The 26,621-nt window shown below is 41.8% G+C and overlaps 1 protein-coding gene across 1 annotated transcript in view; it reads right to left on the bottom strand.

Moving 5' to 3' along the window:
• Positions 1–1,373: 1,373 nt before the first annotated feature.
• The window catches only part of LOC136826465 (probable glutamate receptor), a 60,082-nt gene continuing 34,834 nt past the window's right edge, over positions 1,374–26,621 (bottom strand). Inside the window, exons 10-12 of the mRNA XM_067083672.1 lie at positions 4,254–4,510; positions 1,721–1,945; positions 1,374–1,507 (exon numbers count right to left, since the gene is read on the bottom strand). Coding sequence (XP_066939773.1) covers positions 1,738–1,945; positions 4,254–4,510 — 465 coding nt within the window. The 3' untranslated portion in view covers positions 1,374–1,507; positions 1,721–1,737. The remainder of the gene's footprint in view (positions 1,508–1,720; positions 1,946–4,253; positions 4,511–26,621) is intronic.

Genomic DNA, 26,621 nt, shown 5'->3' with positions numbered 1-26,621 from the left:
TGACTAATGAAGAAATACTAGAAGAGGAGCTGCTGTAGTGCCGACTGAATATCTTATATAAGATCACAATTTTTGAAAGTGAATTGTTAAATAAGTAACTTTAATAGTTACAAACTGTATGTTAGTGCACCAAGTGAAGAGCTTGTCTTTTAATGTGAATTACTCATGAGTAGTGAAATATATTGTGGCTTTTGCCATTCTATGAATAGTTAATTTAATGACATTTTGACTCTCACGGACCAGCATTAACTGTTTAGGATTAAGGAAATGGCACACAAGAGTTATAGCGATTCAGCACACACATATATATTTTATATATATATATATATATATATATATATATATATATATATATATATATATATATATATATATACATATACCTATATGTGTATATTTATATGTAAATGTATATATATATATATATATATTATATATATATATATATATATATATATATATATATATATATATATATATATATATATATATAGTATATATATATCAAGCGAATAATGACTTGCAAGCAAAACACACTGCATACCATTTTAAAAGCACAAATATCAGGTTAACATTAATAGACACGCAATTGTGTTTTTGGTATTTAAAACTATGTGGATAGTAATAGTTCAACATGGGAAATTAAGGCACAACTTCAAATGATGGTTACGTACTACCAAAGCCGGTTTCAGATTAGCGTCACTCGTCAAATGAGACTTCCTAAAAGAGTGCTCACAATGACTGATGGAAAAGAATCACTAATAATGCATCGAATGAAAATTACTAAGAAAATATCCCCAATATAAAAGTTACCTAGATAAACGTGAAAATGAAATGTTTTAAAAAATGAAATAACTGAAAAAGTTTCCCCACTTATAAAATTCATTGCAAACAACCTTAACCACCTGATAATCAAGATAAGCAATTACAGATAAGCCTATAAAAAAGCTTCATTCTGTAGATGAAAATACAAATTTTTATAGGAGATTAGCAAAGTTATCTTAATAACTTCTGTTATTTTATTGTATTCATACTCCTGCGTAGTTTTAAACTGTAGTCTAAAATCCGCTGATCATAAAAACAATAAACACACAAAAAAAAACCAAGGAAATAAGGTGAAAACTGCAGAGCCTTTTAGTGAATGTGTAGGTTCCATGAATGTTGACGAAATCAACTTTTTCTCTTGTTTTTTTTGTTGTTTTTCTGAAGATGGAGCGATAAAATATAGAGAGGTTTAATTCTTTCAGCATGTTTTAGGTCACCTGAAAAGACCTCAGGAGGCAGGAGTACATTTCCCCTCACCTGCCTGACATGATGGGGTTAAGGGCTACCCAACGAGATCAGTCGTCGGATGTTGTCACTGCACTGCAATATCAACGGCTTTTGTTTCACCAGACTTTCCCAAATTTAACTGATAGCAAGTAAAGTGCCTTTGAAGAAAGGTATTTTTTTCAGACGTCCCGGTATTTCTGCCTACTGAGTTTTCAAACTCTAAAGACGTTATAATCTGTATAAGAAAAAGTAAACCTCGCTGTCATTTAGGGCAAACGTTTGTGCCACTTCAGTGTCCTGAAGTTATACTCATAGAATCATCAATATAACCGAATAACTTGGTCTTATTCAGATGAGAGAAAATGGTAAATAATTCAAACTGATTTACAAAGTCAAGGAAGAATCCTGAAATGCGTACAATACTCCAGTAACATCGCTTGAACTTCACCTTTCCTTTGTCCTTCTTCAAGCAACTGCCCTCCACTTGGCCACCACTAACTCCAGCAGGAGAAAAACGCAGGCAGCAATGACTCCACACCCGAGGAGACACAGCGGGGCCGTGATGGAGCTTAATCCTATAGGTGCCACTTCCAGGTTGTCACAGGCAGCCCTCGTCACTTTAGCTTCACGCCCAAGTTTTTCCAGGATGCCAGATGAAAGCATTCTCAGGATTCTGTTAGGTGAAATCAATACGAACGTTTTGTAAAACTTTGTTAATATTATAAAAAAAACATATGGCAATTGGTGACAAAAATTGGACTTAATATAGAAGGAGAAACAAAAATAATGTTTGTTCAGCTTCCATTTATCGATATTTAACATATATTACTTATTGTTTATGAGATATATGACACAAATGGAATACGCTTTTAAGAAAACCTAACCCTGGCAAAACAAGAATTCAGTAAAAACGAAACTTCACACTGAATGGCTGTTATGTATAAGTTTATCCTGTGATAATATAAACCGCAGCACTCTCGTATCGATTATGAGAAGTAATGCTGTTTGAGGCAGGAATCAATGATATGCAGTACACACACACACACACACACAAACTCTCTCCTGGATAATAGATTTATCATACTTTTAATGCTTTCCTTTTTTCATATTCATTGGTATACGATATCCCTCCTTAACTATCTTGTAAAAATTTTTGTGCATGCTTTGAACTTATTTATGGCAACAAAAATCTCTTAAAGATAAAGAGAGGTACGTTTAATGATGATAATTATCCTGTGTATTACAACCACGCAATGCATCTAAGATAGAATGAGTCAGTGTAGGCTCAAACAGTCACTGTCGCCAAGAAATTCTCTTATCATTCAAAGGTATTCTACAACTTTCAATGTAATAGTTATCTCATTCACTGCTCATTTATTGTAGAGTGTTAAAGAGTCACTATGGTTCATGTCATAAGAAGATGATTCTCAAATCAGTCTTGAAAATTCAGTGATCAAGGACCAAAAAATGTAGCATTTTTTATTTTATAATTAGGTACGTAAGTTTATAATTAGGTACGTTTAATGCATACACAAATCTTCCCAGAGAAGGGCGAGGCCTGATGGAGACTGTGTGATGTTGCCTGGTTTTCTTGTTGTCTCTTTAATTCGAGTGTTTCTAGTTACTAATTGGTGAGTTCCCATTATAGTATCTCATAAGATTTCTGCCTCCACTGACATGTGCTTAAAATAGTATGCGTGCACAGTATATACAACCACGCATGAACTATCGTTTGTGCCAAACACGCTGTACTTTATGTATCATATGAGGATATATTTGTAAGTAAATTTATGTTATCCCATTTATGGTGGTGTAAATGAGATAAACTGTTGCAGTATATATTATCAAAGATAAGGATGTGGCCAATCCAACTAATAAGTTAGAGAAAGAGGGTTTTATGTCTACTGAAAAATATAAACAAAATAATTCAGGAGATATTCAACCACTTCCAATGAGATAGTTTTCAAACAGAGGAATTGACTAGTAAAACATCCTCACACTTTCTCTGTTTTCATTCTGCGTACCGATGAAAATGAAACATATTTAGTTTCTTATTCCCACACTCAGGCAAGCACGCAATCAAAGTTTTCCCTAAAAGTACGGAAGGTGATTACTTCTTGGGTCTAGTTACTATGATAGTTTAACATCAAGCGTTTTAAAACTGGATGCGGTTAAGAGATATTAGAATCTCAGGCAAAGCTAAACAAGTCGAAAGGTGATAAGTGTAGTCTGATTAAAGTTTTTTATCTTTAAGCTAAAACAATTTCGCCCTACAATTCCTTTATCTACTCATTTAGGCACATTTTGCGGAACGAAAACCATTGTTTGAAATTTGAAGACTTGGGTGGAGTAAGCTACACGTGAGCATTTATTAAGCGGCATCAGGTTAGCTACTATAAGTTTGCTTTCATATATACATTCATACATGAATGGCTGTAAGACTTTTAGTTACACACATATGAACACGTAATCACATTAATGCACTTAAGGCGTGTGTAATTTTTTCGACACCACTTTCCTGTGCCTTTTCTTTGGTGAGCCGGTAGAGCTGCGGACTGTCACGCGATGGGCCGGAGTTCAATTCCCCCGGCCGGCTGATGAAGCGTTAGAGGAATTTATTTCTGGTGATAGAAATTCATTTCTCGCTATAATGTGGTTCGGATTCCACAATAAGCTGTAGGTCCCGTTGCTAAGTAACCAATTGCTTCTTAGCCACGTAAAATAAGTCTAATCCTTCGGGCCAGCCCTAGGAGAGCTGTTAATCAGCTCAATGGTCTGGTAAAACTAAGGTATACTTAACTTTTTTTTTCAAGGACAAAATTTGTTGCTGTAGTGCTCCCTGTATTTATCATAGTACCAGAATGTGTAAAACTGTCGTAACGATAGTCATGAATTAATGTATGTGTATATCGATGCATAGGCTTATGTGTGTAGTTCCTTTCAATTTTTTTTACCAGGACAAAAAAGAAATAACTGCTTACATATTGTTTAAGATTGGTTTTACTGGAGAATTCTTTTTTAAAGCAAATGACATTCCAGTTGGGAAATAGTCTCGCTTCAGAGTCAGGAAACGACAATCGTTGCCCGAGTTGTGCAGAAAATAATCTTTTGACAACATGGCAAAGTAACCTCGTTTCGTTAATGCAAATTCCCAAGAATTCTGCGGTGATTGTACCATGGCAGAGCCTCGATCGTAACTGTCTTGCCAGATTTTTCGATGAGCTGCCACCGGGGATTTCTGAAAAAGAAAATCAAGATATATCTTACAAAATTCCACAAGGGAACTGACAACGTCAGTTATCGTGTCTGTCACTACCCTGCTATTCACAATTAGGTTGCAATGCCATCCATAGTTCTGTCATGAAAATATAGACAATGCCATATAACCTCACTTTATAAAATTCAGTGGTTTAGGAGGACCTACTGACAACAGGAAAATTAATCTTTGCGGAAGGTCAAGAAACCAATTTGGATGAAAACAAGATGGATGTTGCAAGGCTGTGAAGGCGAGGCTAATGACCTTCACCATTTGTGGTCTTAATTTTTGCATGTGTTGAACCTCCATATGCCGAACAGACTCGATAAAATCGCCACCAACAAAAGAAACTTTGAATTTAACCATTATTCGTTAATGTCCTGTTAAGTAAGATGTGTAAAATAAGATAACTTTTGAATATGTTTCAGTTATTTACTAACTCGGTTCTGATTAAAAATGATGATGTAAATTGTTTTAAAAAGCAATTCCTTGTATGAATACTTATGAATGAACAAATACTGTGAATAAAGTAAATCTAGAGAGTATTGTGTATTGCACAAAATGCTTGACGTAAAGTCAGGACGAACAAACCATCGGATGGAGCGTTAGCGCTGGGCCTGGTATTGCCCATTTCTGAAAATGTTCTCCGGACAAAGGCGGTGCTGTCAGCAGTATTTGGTTTCATAGGTTGGGAGCCAGCGTGAACGCAAAGTTCATTTCATCACAATTTGTAATGACTTGGGCATCAAATTGTAGAAAAGTCTTCTAAAACCTAAACAATAACGAGTAGTGCAAAGGGCACGGCGATGTCTTACCTGACAACTATTTTCATACTCTTTCTTTTTCTCTCACCTAATTTCGTACTTTGAAATTCATCGTCACTGTGTTCCCATCTCTATCAATAGCTAAACGTGCCTTCTTATTTAACTAAAGACATTTAGGTTCTTTTCACAGCATATCCACACACGAAAATATTCTTATGCACATATACTGTAGCATATCTAGATAGAAAGTAAAACATCTCTATAAAAATAAAGTTGATTTCTGTTACCTGAGGACATTTCACACCCAAATGCCTTTTGTTTTCTTCGTTTTTTTTTTCCTTTTAAACCTAGTTTAACAACTTTATGTGTGTCATACTATGTTTAAATCACAGACGAAAAAGTGATGAAATCACAAAAAGGGTAGTATAGCCCAGCCACAAGAGACAGATACGGAGATCAGGGAATACAAAGGAAGGAGGGCTTTACCCTGCAACCTGATTTCAGTCTTTTTTTGCAAGGGCAACACACTAGACAGAGAAAAATGTGGTAGCAAAGGAACAGGGTTATAATTCACCCAACATATTTTTCTTAGACCTATGTGTCTTCTCCATGATTATGGTCAGCTCAGCTGTTTGCTACATAATTATACAATATATATATATATATATATATATATATATATATATATATATATATATATATATATATACTGTATCTGTGTGTATGTATATACACGTGTATGAAAATACTCTAACTGTTGCGTCTTTATTTAGGTAGGTAGGCCAACGATCACGGAAACCAAAACTGCGTAGGTAAATTCAACGGGTGTGATAATTTTTAATTAAGATAATTGACAGTAAGTCAACCAGCTCCTCCAGAATACGAGTTTTCAGAAAAGCTAAGTATCACCGTTATTTCTCCACAGATATGTTAGGTCCCTCCTCCACCCACACCCTACCACATCCCCTAAACTCCAAAAATCGATATTTGGATCTCTGGAACGGCTAAACGGATTTCGGTTAAATTTGGCACGATTAGATACCTTAATCAGAAACCTCTAAAGCCAAAGTTTCATCCCAGGCAGTTGAATATGTCCTGAGTTTTAAAGGGCCAAAGTTGGGGTTTTTGTGTACACTGGGTGGCTGGGCTTTACGAACATCCAAGGAAAAGACATAAAAGGTAAGAAATTAATATCGATGTTATACTACTAAGATTGCGTTAGGAACGAATAGCGGATAAGCAGTGTTTAAAAAGAGTGATCTGTGATTATATAACAGAAAATAAAGTACATGCTAGAGCGCCAAATTTCTTAATTTCGAGTGTGCTAAATAAAATGGCCTCGAATTTCTTCAGAGGAGATAGCACTGTGTGTCTTGTTTACGCACTGGGGTAGAAAGTTGGTAGTTAGTCATTTTAGAAACGGGCTGTGTCTTAAAAGTAACAATTGTAGGTGTTAGCCAAGTTAATAAGTGATAGACAGTGTTATTCGTAAACAGTTAACATTAGGAAAATAAGTGCACTTTTCCTGCTTGTGAAGTTAATTTTGAAAGTGTTTGAAAGTTTGCCTTGTTTGTGAGTGATGTCTGGCAACTAGACTATAACCTGAGCTAGCCAGCCAGTGGACATAAGTAGACGTCTCGCCTTTCCCCTCCCCCTCTCGATACCATATCAAATTTTGTTTCCTGTTTCATAAGTAAATGCATTATTGGGGTTTTACGTTAGTAATTTGCATCTACATATATGCATTAATCATCCCATCAGAAAAAATAAACGTTTCCTTCTTTCTTTGTATTGTAAAGTAACAGAGTAGTGCACGGGGTCGTGTATTCGTCCGCATGATGTGACTAGAGCAGCAAACAATATGCGGCTCCCACACACCATTCTCAGCGGTCAGCCATCCTGATTGGTTGTCTGTGTGACGTCACAAGCGGCCATCTTGAATCCACAGCGTTGGTAAACAGAGGCACATGGCATTGTTTACACGCCACAAGCCCTCACGACCTTGAATCTGTCACTCCCAGTCACTGTCATTCATATCATATGCTGACGAGCAGATTCCCCTGCTTTACGCACATACCTAACGTAAATCTTGCACAGTAGATTGAAAGTCACAAAATTAATTAAAACAATGGGAACCTGGAACCCCATTTCATTTTAACCCCTGAGAGCAGAGTCTAGTTAATTTAGTTAAGGGTAACGAGTCATCCTTATATGATATCTGTTTCTCAGTCGGAAGAGAGAGAGATGAATTAAGTTATTCTTACAAGTATGCTATTTTACCAAAATTAATTAGAAGGCATGGTTTATTAATCATTTGAGATATTATTGAAAATAATGTATTACTTACAAAGCCAAGGGATATAAATCAAACTCAAATTTATACCTTGAATTCAATACCTGGGATAACCCATGCATTTCATCAGCGTATCTTGCTTTTGTTAACTCATCCCACAGGACGAAAATAAAAACCTCTGCATCACAGAAGACTTTTGGGTGAAAGTTAACATTAACCACAGTTTATTAAAATTGCCTTGCATGAGTGGGTCCTTTCAAAGACTTACGTATACTGTAAGCAATAAATTTCACGTTGAAGTGCAAACCCCAAATCTTCCTTCCTCCGAATGAAAGGAAGCGGCATCACTAGTGCTTAGGAACTAGTCACCCACGAGTACCAACAAAAGGGATTCCCCTTCACAGTGCCACTAATCTGGGGCACTGTCAGTGAGCAACCAACCTGAAATGTTTTACCTTTTCTTTTCTCTAACTCATTGCTTGCGCTCTGCTTCAGGCATAGTGCCACTTCCTTTAGTACAATTGGTTTGCACCACAATTTAGTGTTGTACTTCGGAATACACTGGCGCCCCAGTGCCACCAAGAAAGAGTCCTGTGTTAACACACAAGCCACACCTGTGAATTGAACACAGAGTGCCAACAGTAGCATGTTCATCCACAGGGTTTTACTAACCAAGGACCAGTCCATCAGTGTGACCTTCAAACGGCATACTCAGCCACAGTGCCACCTTACTGAAAGGTGCCATTCCATCAAAGTGTCATCAAAGTTAAGGGACACTTCCCAAAAATCATTTTAATTCCTGAAGCCATTTTAATACCTCCTAGCCTACCCGAACCATGTCGGCATACCAGTACCAAGCCTTCATGAATACGAGAAAGGAGGCGGGTTTCATGGGAAGAAATCTCACCAAGTGGGCATTGGAAAGGCTAGATGCTGCCCTAAAAAGGGAAAAACAAGCAAAGAGGAACAAAGACAGGATGAATGGGATAAAGAGGAGAGACAGAGATATGAGAGAGAAGAACAAAGGAAGTACGAAGAAGCCAAAGAAGAGCGAGAAAGGGCAGAAAGAGAAGAACAAAAGAAGGAGAGAGAAGCCAGGGAAGAAAGAGAGAGGTCAAAAAGACAAGAACAAAAGAAGGGGAAAGAAGAGCAAAGGAAGTATGAGCTAGCTCTCTAAGAAAAGGAGATTGAGCTGAAGAAGGCTCGAAGGGACAGTGCCAAAGCTCTAGCCCTACAACAAACTTCTACCCCCACACCCGCTCTGCCTAATTTCGCTATACTGTATCCAGTATCAATTCACTGATACCAAAGTGGACTGAAGACAAGCCAGAAGCATGGCTGGAAGAAGTGGACTTGCTCTTTGCACACTACAGTACCACAGAGACAGAGAGGGCCTTACTTCTCTTCAAGCATATGGAAGGTAAAGCAAAGGCAGCCTCCGCCCACTGGATAGTGGTACCATCAAGCCCAGCTAAGGGGCCCCTGCAAGGACTGTGGTGCCTTCAGTCACTACACTGCCGGCTATCATGCCTGCCCAAAGCATGTCCTGAGTGCCAGGCAGTGCCACTGTAGACGAAATGACTTGTTGGACGATGATTTGGGTAGAGAGCCATTTTACGTCCATTCCCACAGTCAAGCTGCAGGTCATGACACCTTGGGGTACGCAGTCTCACTACATTGGCATGTGAGCAAAATGAGGCACGGAATCGAGTTTCTGTTGGGATGAGACCTCCTCTGGGGGTGTCCTCTCCCACCTCCCCTACTTTGACTGGCTACCTCCACAAGAGAGGCATCAACTGTAGCATCACATGATAGGAGCACAGCCATATTTGAAGGCATGTCACCATCAACAGAATCACCTTCCTCCTGCCAAAGTACTCGAAGGAAAGGGCACTACCAGTGCAAATCCAAGCCAAGTCCTCCCTCTTCATGAAAGAACAGCCACCAGAACCTTCCTCCCTCACAGCAAAGGAAGCTAACAAATACCAGTACCTCTGTAAAACGTGCAAAATGAGAGGACACTCCACTAATTGGTCGGGATGCCCTAACAAGCTATGCACAGCGGTCACCAAAACCAGAAGCATTCCAGGAAGTTCTGACCTCCCCCTGGGACAGGAATCCCTGTCTCAGCCCATCTCAGACCTACCTAGGGGCTTTGCAACCACGGGTTCCTCGTAAGGCTCACCTGACCTAAAATCTCTGCCAGTGCCACTGGAGTGCCCTGAGCAGTGCCACTCTCCATCCCCTACGGACATTGAGCAAATACCAAAAATGACCCCTGTGCCTGACTCTGACTTGGTGCAGTGCCAGTGCCAGATCCTGTCACTAATCCACCTTCGGAAGACCTACCAAACCTAACTGAGTTGGTCATCGTTAATTGTGTCTCCAGCACCCAATAATCCTACTTCCTTATCAATCCCTTCCTCAGAGGATGAACCTCTGGTGGACCTACCTGCTACACCTTCTCTGGTCTACCAGGAATTGTCCTGCTTGGATGCAGAAGCTGTTACTACCTTCCTCTGGTTGTCGTAGCAGCCAAAGGAAGGAACCTTCCAGTAGCCCCTAGGGTTACCCCTGACAGCGGTCCCAACGGTACTTTTGGCCTTACCCCAGAGTCGGTGCCCTCATCACCTCTTAGGCCTGTCAGAGATAGATCTTGGAGGCACCCGAGGAAGAAGAAAAAGGGGTAGATGAGATCCTAATAGAGCAAAAAGCTCTCATTGGCACTTGTTGTCCATTTGGTGGCATGGTGCCTTTCCCATCACAGAGTGATCCTGGCACTTATCCAGAGGAAGCAGCCTGAGTGATCTCTGCATCAAGTGAACCCGTACATAACATCTGGGTCAAGATCATATGAGGTATAGTAGTACCCCTTGGAAGTATAATTAACCTAATTTTGTTAATAGGGTAAAGAGTAAACCATTATCGCATAGGTCAGAGCGAGTACTCTCACGTCACACTTGGCACAATGCCTCACTTAGTAAGATATAACATGCACCTAATCCAGAGGAGGCTGCTTGGATACCTTACTCATGGGTTTCACTATCCTGTCAATAAGATGGAGTGAGTTAGAACTGCCCTCTAGCTTGACAAGCTGAAGGACCTGTCCTAGCCACTCATGCATGGCTTTGCACTCATCAACCCTTCAGGTTGTCTATTTTACATGTTTGTATGTATCCTAACCAAAGAACTTTTGTAATTTGTAACAATACTGCATTGTAGTTAGATCACTTAAATTGGTGCTGCGGCAGTGTGAAAATATGTGATGTCAATAACAAGATGCAAATTTGAATGTAAAACTTGCCTAGGAATGGATTTTCACTGTCATCAGAGATGGCAAGTTCAATACCCATAGACACTTTTGAGTAGTGTTAGCATTTTCTTTGGTAAGTAAGCTAGTAAAGCTCACATTCCCATCCTAGCAGTTAGGGATATCACATTAGTTAGCTGCATTGCATGGGCAAGACCCATTTCTGGGTGGGGGTGGCGGGCAAAGTAACACAATCAAGACAAGGAGCTTGTTTAGTACAGACCTTCACTCCCAAAAGAGAGTGAATGCCTGCTTAAAAGGGGAAGCTGTAATAGATATATTCAGCTCTCGTCTCTCTATCCTCTTAATACAGAGGTCAGAATTCAGTACATTGAGGGAGGGGTGACCCAAAGACAGTGATAGGAAGAGTCTCAAGGTAGTAAACTTGCAGTATGGGGAGAAAGGGTCAGATCAAATAGAAGTTTAGATTAGTCATGGTTTTAATAGACATGCTAGTCGTCCCTTTAGATACCCTTGTCCCAAGAACTATATTCCTGTGCTCTCCTGTCTGCTGGTCTTAATTGCTTCTTTCAGGAATGAGGGCACTCCTTCTGGACCCTGAAGGCATCTAGGAAAGTAACAACAGGGCGAAGGAAGGGAACAAGGGGCTGCCAAAGAAGTTTCAGCTCAGCTTTCGACAGAGTAACACCTCTGCTCCTGTGCCCTATCTCTGGGGTGTAGTCCTTTGTCTCAGGCATGGCCACGTGTGCTTCTAAGGCCACAAGTAACCTGGGCTTCAAGTCACCCCCTAAGTTGTTAACGGAAGGCATATTGGATCAAGCTAAATACAGTGGAGCACCTGCAATACTGTATTGCCGGTAAGTTTGAAATTAACAATTACATGCCAGTACCTTTTCTTTCACTAAAATATCTCATTTCCTTCTAAAGATTTTCATCTCCCAACATGAATCCCTTGTAAATGCCTAGCATGTGTAGTTCCCTCATGAATTACATACAGTAAATGAATAAATCTGTGCTCAGTGATATAGATTAAAACACCCCTCCATTGTGATAAATCATTGCAAGTGAGAGAACCTTTTCATGTACGAATTCTTATCTGGGAAATCTATTTCCAGAGGCTGGTTATGTTGTCCGTCGTGTTCTGCCACCTACCACCTTGTGATATGTTGCCTTAGAAGATTACTAATCAGCCTTGCCACTTGCAAGCCAGCTTCTGAATGGATAGTCTTTGCAACCAGAGAAACCACGAGCCACGTGGTTTCTCTGCTTGCGAAGACTATCCACTTTGCGTTATCATTGCATAAACCACTACTGAATTTTGAAAGCCAGTTACCTGTAAGTTTGGTATTAGATACTTGTTGCACTCCTTTGCTGGGTTGCATTCCAGTCAGAAGTTATTCTATTTTTATTTGTTAACTGTAACCTTGGTTGTAAATTACGTGTACACATATTTTGCAGGGTTGCATGCCAGTCAAGATTCAATCTACTTGCTAGAATTGTGTGGCATGAAGTAAATGAAAATAATTTATTGGCATTGTGGTGACCTTCCCCTTTTTGTGTTAAATGTAATAAGATGGTAAGTTATCCTCTGTTACATTTGCCTACATTTTTGGGTCTGGGTAATTGGCCCATAAGGCAACTCTCAATCAATATTCATTTTCATTAGCTAAAACCTCCCAAATATGTAACAAAATATATATATATATATATATATATATATATATATATATATATATATATATATATATATATATATATAGCAAATGAAACGTTTGTACGTGAAAAAAAGAAAACGAAAAAATCAGTAGAAATACTATTTTAAACAAATACCCAAAACAGGGAGTTTCAATGCTTACTGAAAGGAGGCAGTTAACCCCTGGACTGAGATAACACAGCAGCCACAAATAGCAGCCTGGATATTTCAGTATCTAGAAAAAAAAACCATATAACTATCCAGCATAAAAACTCAGGTATCAGTTTCACAGCAGTAATGGAAGGGCTAAGTACGTTTAATTGTTATAGTAATATTCATTTGTACTTGGTTGCGAATCATATACCAGTGTTGTAAGTCTTATGTCAAGTATCCAGTTATACGGCACACACACATAGACATGTAAGGTGTCAAAGAAACAAGCAGGTAAAAGTTACTGCTACTTTATTACAGATCCAGGCAGCTTATATTGCGGCCGACTGACGCCGAACCGAGAGACAATGGAATTGACTGTGACCTGAGGTCGAAACAATAAACAATAATATGCAGTGAACGAGTACAAATTACAATACAAAACATACAGAGCTACAATATGGATACAGTCTTGATGCCTGTGAATGAAGAAACATGTGATACACAATGTGTGACATTCAGTATAAATACCATAAAGTAAAAATGATTAAAATGCGTGACCTGGCACGTTTTAGGCGTGACTAATTGAGCTTGAAGAAAATGGGAAGTCACCAAAGAAAACAAGCTCAGCGGAGACTTAATTAATGGCGCCGCCAAACACTATCCTGGCGCCGATGTGGTGACTTTACAAATACTCCCCCCCCAAGACGAGGGACACGTCTGACTAATCCCTGTATCTGCTGGGACGCTGAAGGGTGCCGCGGCTCCTTGAAGATAACGGAGGGACCTCACAGGCCCTCCCGCCTGTGAGGCTGCTGGTTGGGCGGTCCCTTCCTGGGGAGGCGGCGCCTGCGGGGTGAGGGCGTGCTGGAGTGCGGTTGGGCGGAAGGGTGCCGCGTCGCTGCTGGGACTCTCCGACAGGAAGGCGGGCTTTAGCCGGTCTATGGAAACACAGTCGTTCTTGCCTGGGAGTGCCAGCTGGAACGCCTTGCTGTTCCGCTCCAGCACGGAAGGGTCCCCTGTAAGGCTTAGTTAGTGGTGGACGGACGGCGCCGACTCTGACGAAGACGTGGGTGGCGGATGACAGCTGTGGCGGCATGAAGGTGGTTGCTTTGTCGATGTATGAGCGCCTGCAAGGGGCGAACTTGCCGCCACGTCGCGGAGCCTCTGCAGTGATGGGGAGTGGCGTTCATCCGTCACGAGCTCTCCCGGCACCACGAGGGGTTCCCCCCAGGTTTGTTCAGCTGCGGATGGGGTGCCGTCGGCTCTGGGGCGGTCTCAACCCGAGGAGGACCCACGGCAGCTGATGTTTCAGTCCTCGGCGGTGCAGCGGGCCATGAGGGATGACTTTAGGGACCTGTGGAATCGTTCGACCAGGCCGTTGGCTGCTGGGTTGTACGCTGTGGTGGTGTGGTGCGTGGTTCCCAGCAGTTGAGCCAGGGCAGACCACAACTCGGAGAGGAAAGCGGGGCCCTGTCGGTTGTGATGTGGTCCGGGACGCCGGAGCGGCTAACCCAACTGGAGAGCAGGGCCTCAGCGCACGCGCTGGCGGTGGCTTCTTGCATGGGTGTGGCCGGGCCACCTCGTCGAACGGTCTACCACCGTCAGGAGGTATCTGATCCGCCTGATGGGGGAAGGCCCGACGACGTTGATGTGGATGTGGCGGCGGCGCCCTGGCTGTGGGAACTCGCCTACCCCCGACTGCGTGTGACGACCCACTTTACTGGTCTGGCACTACAGGCACTGTTTTGCCCAGGCTGTGGCGTCTTTTGCACCCGTGCCAGACGAACTTTTTGAAAGCAGTTTGGCCGTGGTCCTGCCGGAAGGGTGTGAGAGGCCGTGGATTATGTCGAATACCTGGGCGGCGTGAGGCTGGAACCAAGGGGCGGGGCTGGCCTGTGCTGATGTCACAGAGCAGGCTGGGGCCTCCGGGGGCGGGTCACGTCCCGCCACTTGAGGGATGTGATGGCGGTGCGGTATGCTGGGGTTTCTGGGTCAGCGGCCTGTTCTCTGGCAAGGTCCTGGTAATCTACACCAAGCTGCACTGCGTTCAACTCGACTCTGGAGAGGGCGTCTGCTACGGGATTTTTCTTGCCGGGAGGTACCTGACGGAACAGGTAAATTCGGCTATGGCTGAAAGGTGGCGCTGCTGTCTGAAGACCATGCGTCCCCTGCTTCGTGAAGGCGTGAACCAGTGGCTGGTGGTCTGTGAAGATTGTGAAGGGCGTCCCCTCCAGGAGGAACTTGAAGTGCCGAACTGCGCGGTACATCGCGCAGAGTTCCCTGTCGAAGGTGCTGTAGCGGGTCTCTGCGGGACTGAACTTCTTGCTGAAGAAGGCGATGGGCTGGGGGGCGCCGTTGATGATTTGCTCCAGAACAGCACCGCAGGCGACGTTACTGGCGTCTGTCGTCAGCTGGAGGGGAGCCTTGGGATCCTGGTGTGCCAAGGCGGTTGCCTTGGTGAGGGCGGCCTTCGTCAAGGAAAAGGCCTGCTGCTGGCTGGGTCCCCAAGACAGGGACTTCGGTTGACCTTTTAGGACTTCCGTCAGGGGGGCCGTGGTGTGCGCGATCCCGGGGATGAACCGCCTGTAGAAGTTTACCATCCCAAGGAACTCCTGGACGGCCTTGATGGAGGTGGGTGTCGGGAACTTGGCTACGGCTGCCACTTTCGATGTAAGAGGGCGGACGCCTGTCGGAGACACCTCGTGACCCAGGAATTCTGCTTTCTGGACGCCGAAGGTACACTTGTCGAAATGGACGACGAGGCCGTTCTCTTGGAGGCGCTGGAGGACTGCTTTGATGTGTCTCTGGTGTTCGCTGTGAGACCTGGAAAATATGAGAATGTCGTCGACGTAGCAGACGCAGAATTTTAGGTCCCCAGGATGCTGTCCATGAGCCGCTGGAAGGTGGCCCCGGCGTTCCTCAGCCCGGAAGGTGGAGAAGGCGAACACATAGGACCCGAAGGGCGTGATGATGGCTGTCTTTGGTATGTCCTCTGGCGCAACAGGTACCTGGAAATAAGATTTAAGAAGGTCCAATTTAGTGAATATTTTGGCCCCGTGAAAGGAGGCCGTGAGGTCTTGCAAGTTGGGTAGAGGGTAGTGGTCGGGCTCTGTTGCAATGTTGAGCCGCCTGTAGTCGCCGCAGGGTCTCCAGGAGCCGTCCGGTTTCTGCACCATGGGGGGGAGGCCCATGGACTGGAGGCTTTCCTGCAGATGCCCATCTGTTCCATCTCCGCTGAATGCTTTTTCGCCTCCTGAAGGCGCTGAGGGGGAAGCCTGGAACTTCGCATGTGTCGGGGGCCCTTTAGTCACTATATGGTGGTATATGCCGTGCTTGGCTGGGGCCCCGGGACTTGGCGGCTCGGGCTTAAATACCTCAGGGAACCCGACAGTAGGTGTGCATACTGGTGGGGGTGACGGCGCTGATGGTGGGTCTGGGTCCCGCCGTTAACGGAAAGACCGGCAGGAGTCGGTATCGAGGAGGCGCTTGCGCCCCACGTCGACTAGCAGGCCGAAGTGCGCCAGAAAATTGGCCCCCAGGAGTGGGGTTCCTACGTCCGCGACGATGAAGTCCCAGGAGTAACTCTGGCCAAGGATGGAGATCGACAGGAGCCTGGTGCCGTAGGGGAGGATGGGGTTCCGTTGGCGGCCGTCAGAAAGCGGCCGGGTCTGGTGTCTGGTTGCGGTCCTCTCTGGATGCTGGGAAGACCGATTTAAAGGCTCCTGTGTCGACCAGCATCATCCTGCCGGAGACGGTGTCGCGGACGTAAAAACCTACTGTTTTTGAGGCCCTGGGTTTTTCGGCTGCCATGGCGGCCTGTCCTGCTGGCCGCTGCCACCCCTGTTTTTTGAACGGTTGAACGAGCAGGGCGGCAGGCAGTTTCGGGCGTCCTTTCCGAACCACTTGTGGTAGCGACAGAAGCCCGGGGACCTCCATCTGCTGTGGTTCGGTGAACGTCTGTTGGCGATGGCGTTGACGGGCTGCTCTACGTCCTCTTCAGGCTGGACGGAGCTGACCGGCTGTGTGGCCGGTTTTAGCCGCTGTGAAGCTTTGACGGAGTCTGTGAGGTGTTGCGCCGTCTCTATGAGGTCCTCGACAGGCATGGTGTAGGGGTGAGCGATCTGGTTGCGTACCTCCTGGAGGAGTTGGCGAAGGTAGATTTCCCTTGTGAAGCTTATCTCCTGCCGCTTGTTTGTGCCACCCAAGTCTGGTATTGACAGGAGATCTACGACCATGCCCCAAGCCGCCTCTTGAATTGGAGGTCGTGGCGTGGATTTATGGCAAGGTCGATAGCACGGGCGCCCGCTCGGCGATGGGCAGGGAGCAAGCTTCGAGGAGGAACTTTTTGTGGTGCTGTATGTGAGGGTGTGTGTTTCGGTACTCGCGAGATGAGTATTCTGTACACGTCCTCCGGAAGGGCGTTGAGCACTGTGTCGGCCTGTAGGATTTCGTCCGTGAGGTCCGCGATTCTGAAGTGGCTCTCCACCCTGCGCAGCCACATCGATGGGTTCCCCTGCGTAAACAGCGGCAGCTTTACGGTGAGGGCGGCCCGCGATTGTGTTGCCTGGCCGTCGTGTGGAGTTGCGGAGGGCCTCGATGCGGGGGCGGGCGCGGCTGTGATGGGAGGTAGGTAAACCTCCGAGTCCGCGGGGTCCGTTTAACTGCATGAAGGAGGATATCGCGCCCATGCTCGCTCCTTTGACCCTTACTGGAGTGGGGTATCGGCGTCAGTACGCACTTTCGCGGCGCCGTGGTTCCGCTAGTGACGCTGGTGGGGTACGCCGACGAGTCAGCACGCTCAAACGCTGGTTACAGCGCCGTGTTTAGGCCGCTAAGAGCGTTTTGGAGAAATCCTGAGCCAAGACTGAGTCGCCGTGCGGTGAGTCCGCTAATGGCTCCGGGATACCCGGGGTCACCACTGTAAGGTGTCAAAGAAACGAGCAGGTAAAAGTTACTGCTACTTTATTACAGATCCAGGCAGCTTATATTGCGGCCGACTGACGCTGGGCCGCGAGAGACAATGGAATTGACTGTGACCTGAGGTCGAAACAATAAACAATAATATGCAGTGAACGAGTACAAATTACAATACAAAACATACAGAGCTACAATATGGATACAGTCTTGATGCCTGTGAATGAAGAAACATGTGATACACAATGTGTGACATTCGTATAAATACCATAAAGTAAAAATGATTAAAATGCGTGACCTGGCACGTTTTAGGCGTGACTAATTGAGCTTGAAGAAAATGGGAAGTCACCAAAGAAAACAAGCTCAGCGGAGACTTAATTAATGGCGCCGCTGCCGAAACACTATCCTGGCGCCGATGTGGTGACTTTACAGACACACATTATATATATATATATATATATATATATATATATATATATATATGTGTGTGTGTGTGTGTGTGTGTGTGTGCGTATACGTATATATAGACTGTTTCATTATATATCGTTATAACAAAATATCCACGCGAATTAAAAGTTGTTCATCAAAGTGATGAAAAGAAATGTGCGACAGGCTTATGCTGCAAATTCTTTCGTGAGCCCTAAAAGAAATTGCGTGTTACGTTCAGGAAAATCTATTTCCTGTGATGTATTTTAAACTCCATGAAAGACAAGTAAAAGAAGGGTGTAGGAAATAAGAATAATACTTGCAAAATTAGCGATTTCAAGGATATCCACAGATCACATCCAGTCATGTTCCAAGAAGCAAGACACTACTAAGACTTTAGAGTCCTTGGCAAATGACAACATCGTTCCAGTTCGGAGTCCGGAGTCTCCGGACATTCGAACCTTCGGACCTTCGACTGTACCATCGCTCTGGGCGGTACACTAAACAGAAGTTTGCTAACTTCCTGAAGAGTGGCGCGTTCAATTCCTCCTTAATTTATCGTAGCGTAATTGCTTCTGTTATGAAGTTTTTACGAAAAAAAAACTGTTTATCATGCGACTACACTACAGTTGGCACTTGAGATTTCCATCGATTGTTGTCATCTCGTTGGTCAAGTTATATAAACCCGGGGTATTATTACAGTTTTTCGGTCAAATTCGGATATGTATTTTTTACTTATTCATTTTTGAGATGATTCATATGAAAAACTTACTGAATCTTGCGCAAATTAATGGTTAGGGAGATATTTGCCGATGAATATTGTTCCTTATTGTTATCCCATCAAAGTACGAGTTACAAGGCAAAACAATACCCACCCACCCCCAGCCCTCCATAGATAACACGGCAAAATTGTAACCAGTCAACACCCCTAGGTCACGTGGTGTTATTTTTTAGGTAAAATTACAGTTCGGTGTTGACTGGTTACAATTTGCCGTGTTAGTTATGGGGGGAGTGTTATTGTCCTACCTTGTAACTCGTACTTTGATGGGATAACAATATAAGGAACGATATTCATCGGCAAATATCTCCTAACCATTAATTTGCGCAAGATTCGAGTAAGTTTTTCGTATGAATCATCTAAAAAATGAATGATAACGAGTAAAAAATAATACATATCCGAATTTGACCGAAACTGTAAATTTACCAAACCCGGGCTTCTGCAAGGTAACACTGGAATTTTACTTTATGATTGCTAATACTGAATATTTGTTCTGGGGATTTTCGAATCTTGCTGCGCCTTTAGTTGCGTACAAATCCTGGGCCGTCAATATAATTATTTCTGTGGGTGTTTACCCATAATCTGACGTGAGTAAAAACCCAAAATTTACGAGATTTAGAGTGAGTTAAAGCTTTGTCTTTCCCAGGATGTTTTTGGTACGAGTTTGACTTTCAGTTCCTGTTCTAACGGTAAAGCTTCACGTATGATAAAACTAGTTTTAACAACAGGTATGTAGGAGGTATTTTTTTCCCGCTAAGTTTAGTCGTTTTGTCATAAATTTTCTTTTTAATTTGTCATAAATTTTTAATTTTTGTAATTAAACTTTTTAATTGGTCATCAATTTTTAAAAATGTTTGTAATTTACTTTTACAATGTTTTTAATAGATGTACTTTTTAATTTACCATAATCTTAATTTTTTTTTTAATAAATTTACTTTGTCTTGATTAAATTTACATTTTTATTTTTTGTAATTTAATTTTTGTAAAATTTACTTTTTACTTGTATGAAGTTCTTGAACTTATCCTCCACCCTTTAAGGGCGGCGCCCCTGAGGGGTGTTTCCATATTCTGCATAGTAGGTCGTATGACCTATGCAGGTTCTTGGGTGGTTTTGAACAAGCCAACTTATCAAACTTTCTTTCAGGTGGTAAGTATACTTGATGACTGCTTAGGTTTCTTGGTTCTAGGGCAACAGATACCAGGACAACTCATAAGTATAAATATTTTCACTTAAAAAAAAACACTTAAAAATAGTTCTTGATAAAGTAAATATATACGCAAGCTTTTAGCTTATGTCGACTTTTTCCAAAAATATTCGTCAAAAAATAGACACCACCCCCTTATAGGCGTAAGTGATCATTTAGATCTTGATTATTGACTAGCATCTTTTAAACTTCATAGTTCATGCTAGTTACTGTTCGCCCAGCAAACAACTCTCAAACGGTCGTCATAGCTTTTCAGATTTTTTTTTTTTATTTGTACTTGTCAAGTTAGTTGGTTTTGTACATGTTAACTTTTAACTGTTTTTACATTTTCTTAGCCCTCATAATGCTATATTATATCAAATCTCAGCGTGGAGCTAGTAAGCTTGTGGATAATAACTACGCATTATAATTTAAGGACGGAATGCAGATAAATCAATAGAAGTATGGCAATGTGAAGCAAAGATGTGCAGAGCGCGCGTTCAGACGATGGCTGAGGAGGATCCATTAGAAATAGTATCTTCAACAGGGGAACACTTTCACAGCGCTGATATGAATCAAGTGAAATCAAGAATTGTCCTCAGTTCTGTAAAGGTAAAGCCCTATCACAAGAGACCGCGAGAACTGAGATTGCGACAGAATGTTCTCTACAAGATGAGGCGTAGGCTGGACTGCCTGCAACATCGTTTATCACGAGATACTCGTCGGTGGCGACAGCAGAATAATAGCGTTCCCCCCTATTCCATCAGTAAGATATGGTTTTGATATCCCGCTGTTGTACTGAAAATTTGAATCGGGGGAACAATTTTAGCCATATGATACTGCAGTAGATGAGGTTATACAATCAGCATTCAAACAGGCAATTTGAAAACACGCAGTTACCCAACAAGGGCCAAGCAACTTATGATCGGTTGTTTTCTCAGTTACTCTTCGCCCTGATATTCAGCCCAAAAGGTATTTGATGTACGTTGAAAAAGCCCCCATGAATATCCTTATTTCAAGATTTCCTGACGTAGAGGTAAGTGGTTATTTCATATTCTCAAAACCTCTACCGAAAACTTTTCGAGGCAGGTCATAAAGTCCAATATAATACAGATGAAGTATTTCTTCCAAAGATAGTGGTTTACAGCACTTGCTTTTTTTACCAATGACTAATGTTTTGCATACGAAGAACTGTCCGGCGACGATAGTTTGCCACAAGAATTTGTCTTATTTTGACCCAAAAGAGGAAGAGGCGCTAGAAGACGTCGTCTGGCTCCAATATTTCCAATTGACATTTGGAATATTTGAGAGAAAACTTCAACTGGCATGACTAGAACTAATAATAGCCTTGAAGGTTTTCATAATGCCTTACAAAATAAAATTTCATGCCAACATCCGAATTTCTAGAAAGTTGGAAACAATTTTGGAGCTGAAACAGGTTTACAAAGAGTGCAACTAGCGAGTGATAACTTGACTTGAAAAGTATGATTCATGCCAGAAAATGTCTTGCTTAAAAGCTGTGGCAAAAGCCGTGGCAGATAATCTGCACTGAGTTTCAGTTTTAGTATATTATTTTTATATTTAGTCTCTAATGGTTTTAGTTTCATTGTCCCCCCAAAAATGTTTTTCTTTGTTTTTATTCTTTATTTTTCTTTCAAAATTAAATGATCACTTTATACCTGTTAAGAGTTGTCCTGTATGTCAGTTGTCCTAGATATCAATTGTCCAGGTATGAGTTGTCCAAAATGAATTTTCCAGGAATTAGTTGTCTTGGTAATAGTTGCCCTAGCAAGAGTTTTCATGTAAATCCAGATAGGTACTAGTTGTTTAAATGTACTTGGCTACCTCCCACTCAGTTAAGTTTACAGAAGCTCCCTAAGTTTGAGGAAATGAGTGTTTGACATCAAACGGCAATATTCAGCATTAAACTAAATTTATGTTAAGGTCCCAATGTCTTAGTGTGTTTTATCTGACAATTTTAGCTTCCTGAAAATGGATTGTTTGTGGTTAGTTTAAGTCAGTAAGTTTTGGCCAATATTCATAAAGATTTTGCCTGAATTTAAGTTTGTAAGTGTCAAGTTGACATTAGGCTTAATAGAACTTTCAAAGGATTCGAACTTGGTATTTTCTTCTTGCAACCAAAAGTTTCACGTTATGGTGGTTTAGGGAGCTCCCTAAATGTACGGGTCATTTACAATAATAGGGCTTGCTTACCTAGCACCTAATCACCTGAAAGTCATCAAAACCATGCAAAATTATCCCCAGACAGAGATTGTCCAGAGTAACGTTTGGATTTCTGCTGTTAGATGGAATTAGTTTTCAAGTTTGTCAGTGACCCATAGCTAGGAATTCAGCCCCTGTTAACAGACAGCACGAAAGCAATTTTTTGTTTAGTTGAAAGTATGGAAATTTTAAGTCATAGATATTTTTTCCATAGAATAATAGGAATATCTGCTTACTTTGGGTGGGGTTTAGTCAAGTTAAGTTTGGCAGGTATGTTTGTTAGTTTTAATACTATTAGGTTAGTCATTGCATAAGCAGTGTATTTATGATGCTATCCGCAAGCATTGAATTTGTATGTTACTCTATGAACACGGCAATGAGTTTGTTACTCTGTGAACACAGGCAATGGGTTTGTTACTCTGTGAACACAGGCAATGAGTTTGTCACTCTGAACACAGGCAATGAGTTTGTCACTCTATGAACACAGGCAATGAGTTTGTCACTCTATGAACACAGGCAATGAGTTTGTCACTCTATGAACACAGGCAATGAGTTTGTCACTCTATGAACACAGGCAATGAGTTTGTCACTCTATGAACACAGGCAATGAGTTTCTTACTCTATGAACACAGGCAATGAGTTTGTTTAGGAACACATGCAATGAGTTTGTTACTCTATGAACATAGGCAGAATTTTTTCTATGAAGTCGAGCAATGAGTTTTTCTCTATGAACACAAGTAGTGAGTTTTTCTCTATGAGCACGAGCAGTGAGTTTTTCTCTCTGAACACAAGCAGTGAGTTTTTTCTCTCTGAACACAAGCAGTGAGTTTTTTCTCTCTGAACACAAGCAGTGTTTTGTCTCTCTGAACACAAGCGGCAATTTTTTCTCTCTGAACACAAGCGGCAATTTTTTCTCTCTGAACACAAGCAGCAATTTTTTCTCTCTGAACACAAGCGGCGAGTGTATCTCTATGGTCACAAGCGGCGAGTTTTTCTCTATGGTCACAAGCGGCGAGTTTTTTTCTATGGTCACAAGCAGCGAGTTTTTCTCTATGGTCACAAGCGGCGAGTTTTTCTCTATGGTCACAAGCGGCGAGTTTTTCTCTATGGTCAAAGCGGCGAGTTTTACTCTATGGTCACAAGCGGCGAGTTTTTCTCTATGGTCACAAGCGGCGAGTTTTTCTCTATGGTCACAAGCGGCGAGTTTTTCTCTATGGTCACAAGTGGCGAGTTTTACTCTATGGTCACAAGCAGCGAGTTTTTCTCTATGGTCACAAGCGGCGAGTTTTTCTCTATGGTCACAAGCGGCGAGTTTCTCTCTATGGTCACAAGCAGCGAGTTTTACTCTATGGTCACAAGCGGCGAGTTTTTCTCTATGGTCACAAGCGGCGAGTTTTTCTCTATGAACACAAGCAGTGAGTTTTTCTCTATGAACACAAGCCGTGAGTTTTTCTCTATGAACACAAGCGTTACTTAAGGCTCCTTGTAGCGTTCTTTCGTCCCCTAGCTACATTCCCTTTCAGTCCTTTTACTGTACCTACGTTCGTATTCTCTTATATCTTTCTTTCCGCCTCTCCTATCAGTTGTTTCATAGAGCAACTGCGAGGTTTTTCTCCTGTTACACCTTTCAAAGCTTTCTACTCTCAATTTTCCCTTTCACGGCTGAATGACCTCGTAGGTCCCAGCGCTTGGCCTTAGGCTTAAAAGTAATATCCTATTCTGTTCTATCTATGAAACCAATGTAAGACTAATAACTCTCAGGACTGGATGTTTAGGATGTAACTATTACGGATACTACTGCTTAGTGAGTTTGTGAATTTGACACGAATAGGAGATAAATGAGCAAAATAGTCGAACTTGGTAATCAAAGACGTTTGGGGGATTTTAGCGTGACTGCCGTTAGATAAGGAATGCTTCATGTGGATGTATCATATGAAATGGTATTTGTGTCTATGGGTTTCTTTAATTGCTATCGTTTCTGCTTATACGTTTAGTTAATTGTCAAGAAACGAATCTGAGAAACTGGTACCAGTCACGAACAATACGCATTATAGTGAAAGAAATAACGCTAAAATTATGGAGGTTACTTACCCGGATGATTGTCTTAGTTTATTTGAAAAAAAGGTAGACGCCACTGAGGGTTTCTTTACGAAGACACATCTCGAGATGCTGCTAAGTCTGTTTTCACGCGAGTCGTGCTGTCGTATGATATGGGTCGTGCTATAAAGGCCAAGAGGTTTGCTAAGCGAGCTTCATTGTGACTGAACGTTCTTACGAGGGAAAAGTCGGAAGAGAAAGAGAGTTGAGGAATTGGAACGAATATAGAATTTAGGTCAAAATCCAGGCGCTGGGACCTGTGAGGTCATTCAGCGCTGAAAGGGAAATTGACAGTGAAAAGGTTTGAAAAATGTAACACGAGGAAAACCTTGCAGCTTCACTGTGAAACAATTATTAAAGAGGGCAGAAAGTCAGGTGGAAGAAAGAGAATATAAAGGGGGGGGGGTGTAGAAAAGGGAATGAAAGAAGCTGCAGCTCAGAGTCGAAGGAACGATGCAAAGAACCTTAAGTAATGCTTAGAGTGAACCATGTGAGGTGCACTGACGGCACTACTCACCTACGGAAGAGTTTTTTATTATAAAATAAACCACATTATTATCAGATTTTATACATTTTAAATATATACACTTATATATAGTCAAATAATTGCTTAAGCTGAGGGTGGCAACCTCAATAAATAAAAAAACAATAAAACCCCCAAAAATGTTACCCACGATGAAGCATTGCGTTTACATGATCACGCGCTTCTGAGTGGATACATTTGCTATATGTCTTCAAATTGTATTGCTTGAAGAAGTCCCAGTGTCTATCTCTTCAGGTATGGTTAGCATTGTGTGTATTATAATGGCACTCGTTTTCTATACTGTTTAAGAAAAGACTCCTACTTTTCGGTTTTATCATACTTTATCAGGTTACGGAGTAAAGCCCTACGCCCTACCCCTTCCTTTGTATCCCCTGACCTCCATATCTGCCTCTTGTTGCAGCCTGGTTTACTACCCTTTTAGGATTTCATCACTTTTTGCCTGTGATTTCAGTCCTTTTGCAATGGCAACACCCTAGTTCGGAAAAAATGTTGTAACGAAGGAATGGCAGTTATTTAGGTTTTGGATATAGTTTTTTAGACCTATGAGGCTTTTTCCGTGATTATGGTCAGCTCACCTCGTTTGCTGCATAATTATCCAATATATATATATATATATATATATATATATATATATATATATATATATATATATATATATATATATATATATATACACACATACATGTACATACATACATATATATATATTAGTATATATATGTACATGTTGCATACACACACACACACACATATATATATATATATATATATATATATATATATATATATATATATATATATATATATATATATATATATATATATATATATATATATATATATATATATATATATGAAAAGCTCATAGGTCACAGATATTTTATGAATTAAAATACACAGTAGGTTATTTAATAATAAGTGTGGCTAAAGGCATTGTGAAGAACCGTGAGAGAATGTTCAGCTGGTGTCTGGGGCGCATCCTGATTAGGGAAACTGTATATGTGTCGAACATGTTAAATATTCTTGAGACATGAGAACATCCCTGCCTAGCAACAAGACTTTGTTAGTTTGTTCACAGGAAATGTCCAGGTTGTGGAGGATTCGTTCATATGTGTGTTTTTTTTTGGGATGGACCCCCAGAGTGTGAAGGGATTAGTAATCAAACAAATTGTCATTAGAAGATGAACACCGAATATTAATAGAAGTCTTCAGTGAAGGCTCTGTGGTTTGAGACTTATCAATTAAGATTGCGAACATTGTTGTTTGGAGGTAGGAAACATTTTAGATTTCCCAAACTGTGGATTTTTTTTTCATTTAACATATATCTCACTTGAATTTGGCATTTTCTACATAGCGTGTACTTATAAGTAACATGGGAGGGATTCTCACTTATGCATTTGTTTAATAAGGGTTTTATTTGGCTTCTTCAGATGTTTCGCTGAGGAAGAGGTTTAGATGTACTCATTGGGAATGTACTGGACTTTGACTTGTTTTGACCTATTGTGGGGAAATTATTTAGAGAGAATAATTAGTTGAATATGGTGGACCTTAGTATGTTTGATCATTTGGTGAACATCAGTATTCCATTTTATTTCATGTCTTGTTTCTTGCAATGCAGTTATGTTAGATTATTGTCAAATAAATTATTTTGGTTAATGCTTGTTTCACTCTAGACCTGAGAGAGAGAGAGAGAGAGAGAGAGAGAGAGAGAGAGAGAGAGAGAGAGAGAGAGAGAGAGAGAGAATGCATGTGA

The sequence above is a fragment of the Macrobrachium rosenbergii genome, chromosome 41 (assembly GCF_040412425.1).
Source record: "Macrobrachium rosenbergii isolate ZJJX-2024 chromosome 41, ASM4041242v1, whole genome shotgun sequence".
Lineage (NCBI taxonomy): Eukaryota > Metazoa > Arthropoda > Malacostraca > Decapoda > Palaemonidae > Macrobrachium > Macrobrachium rosenbergii.
This window is presented reverse-complemented; position numbering and strand designations above follow the sequence as displayed.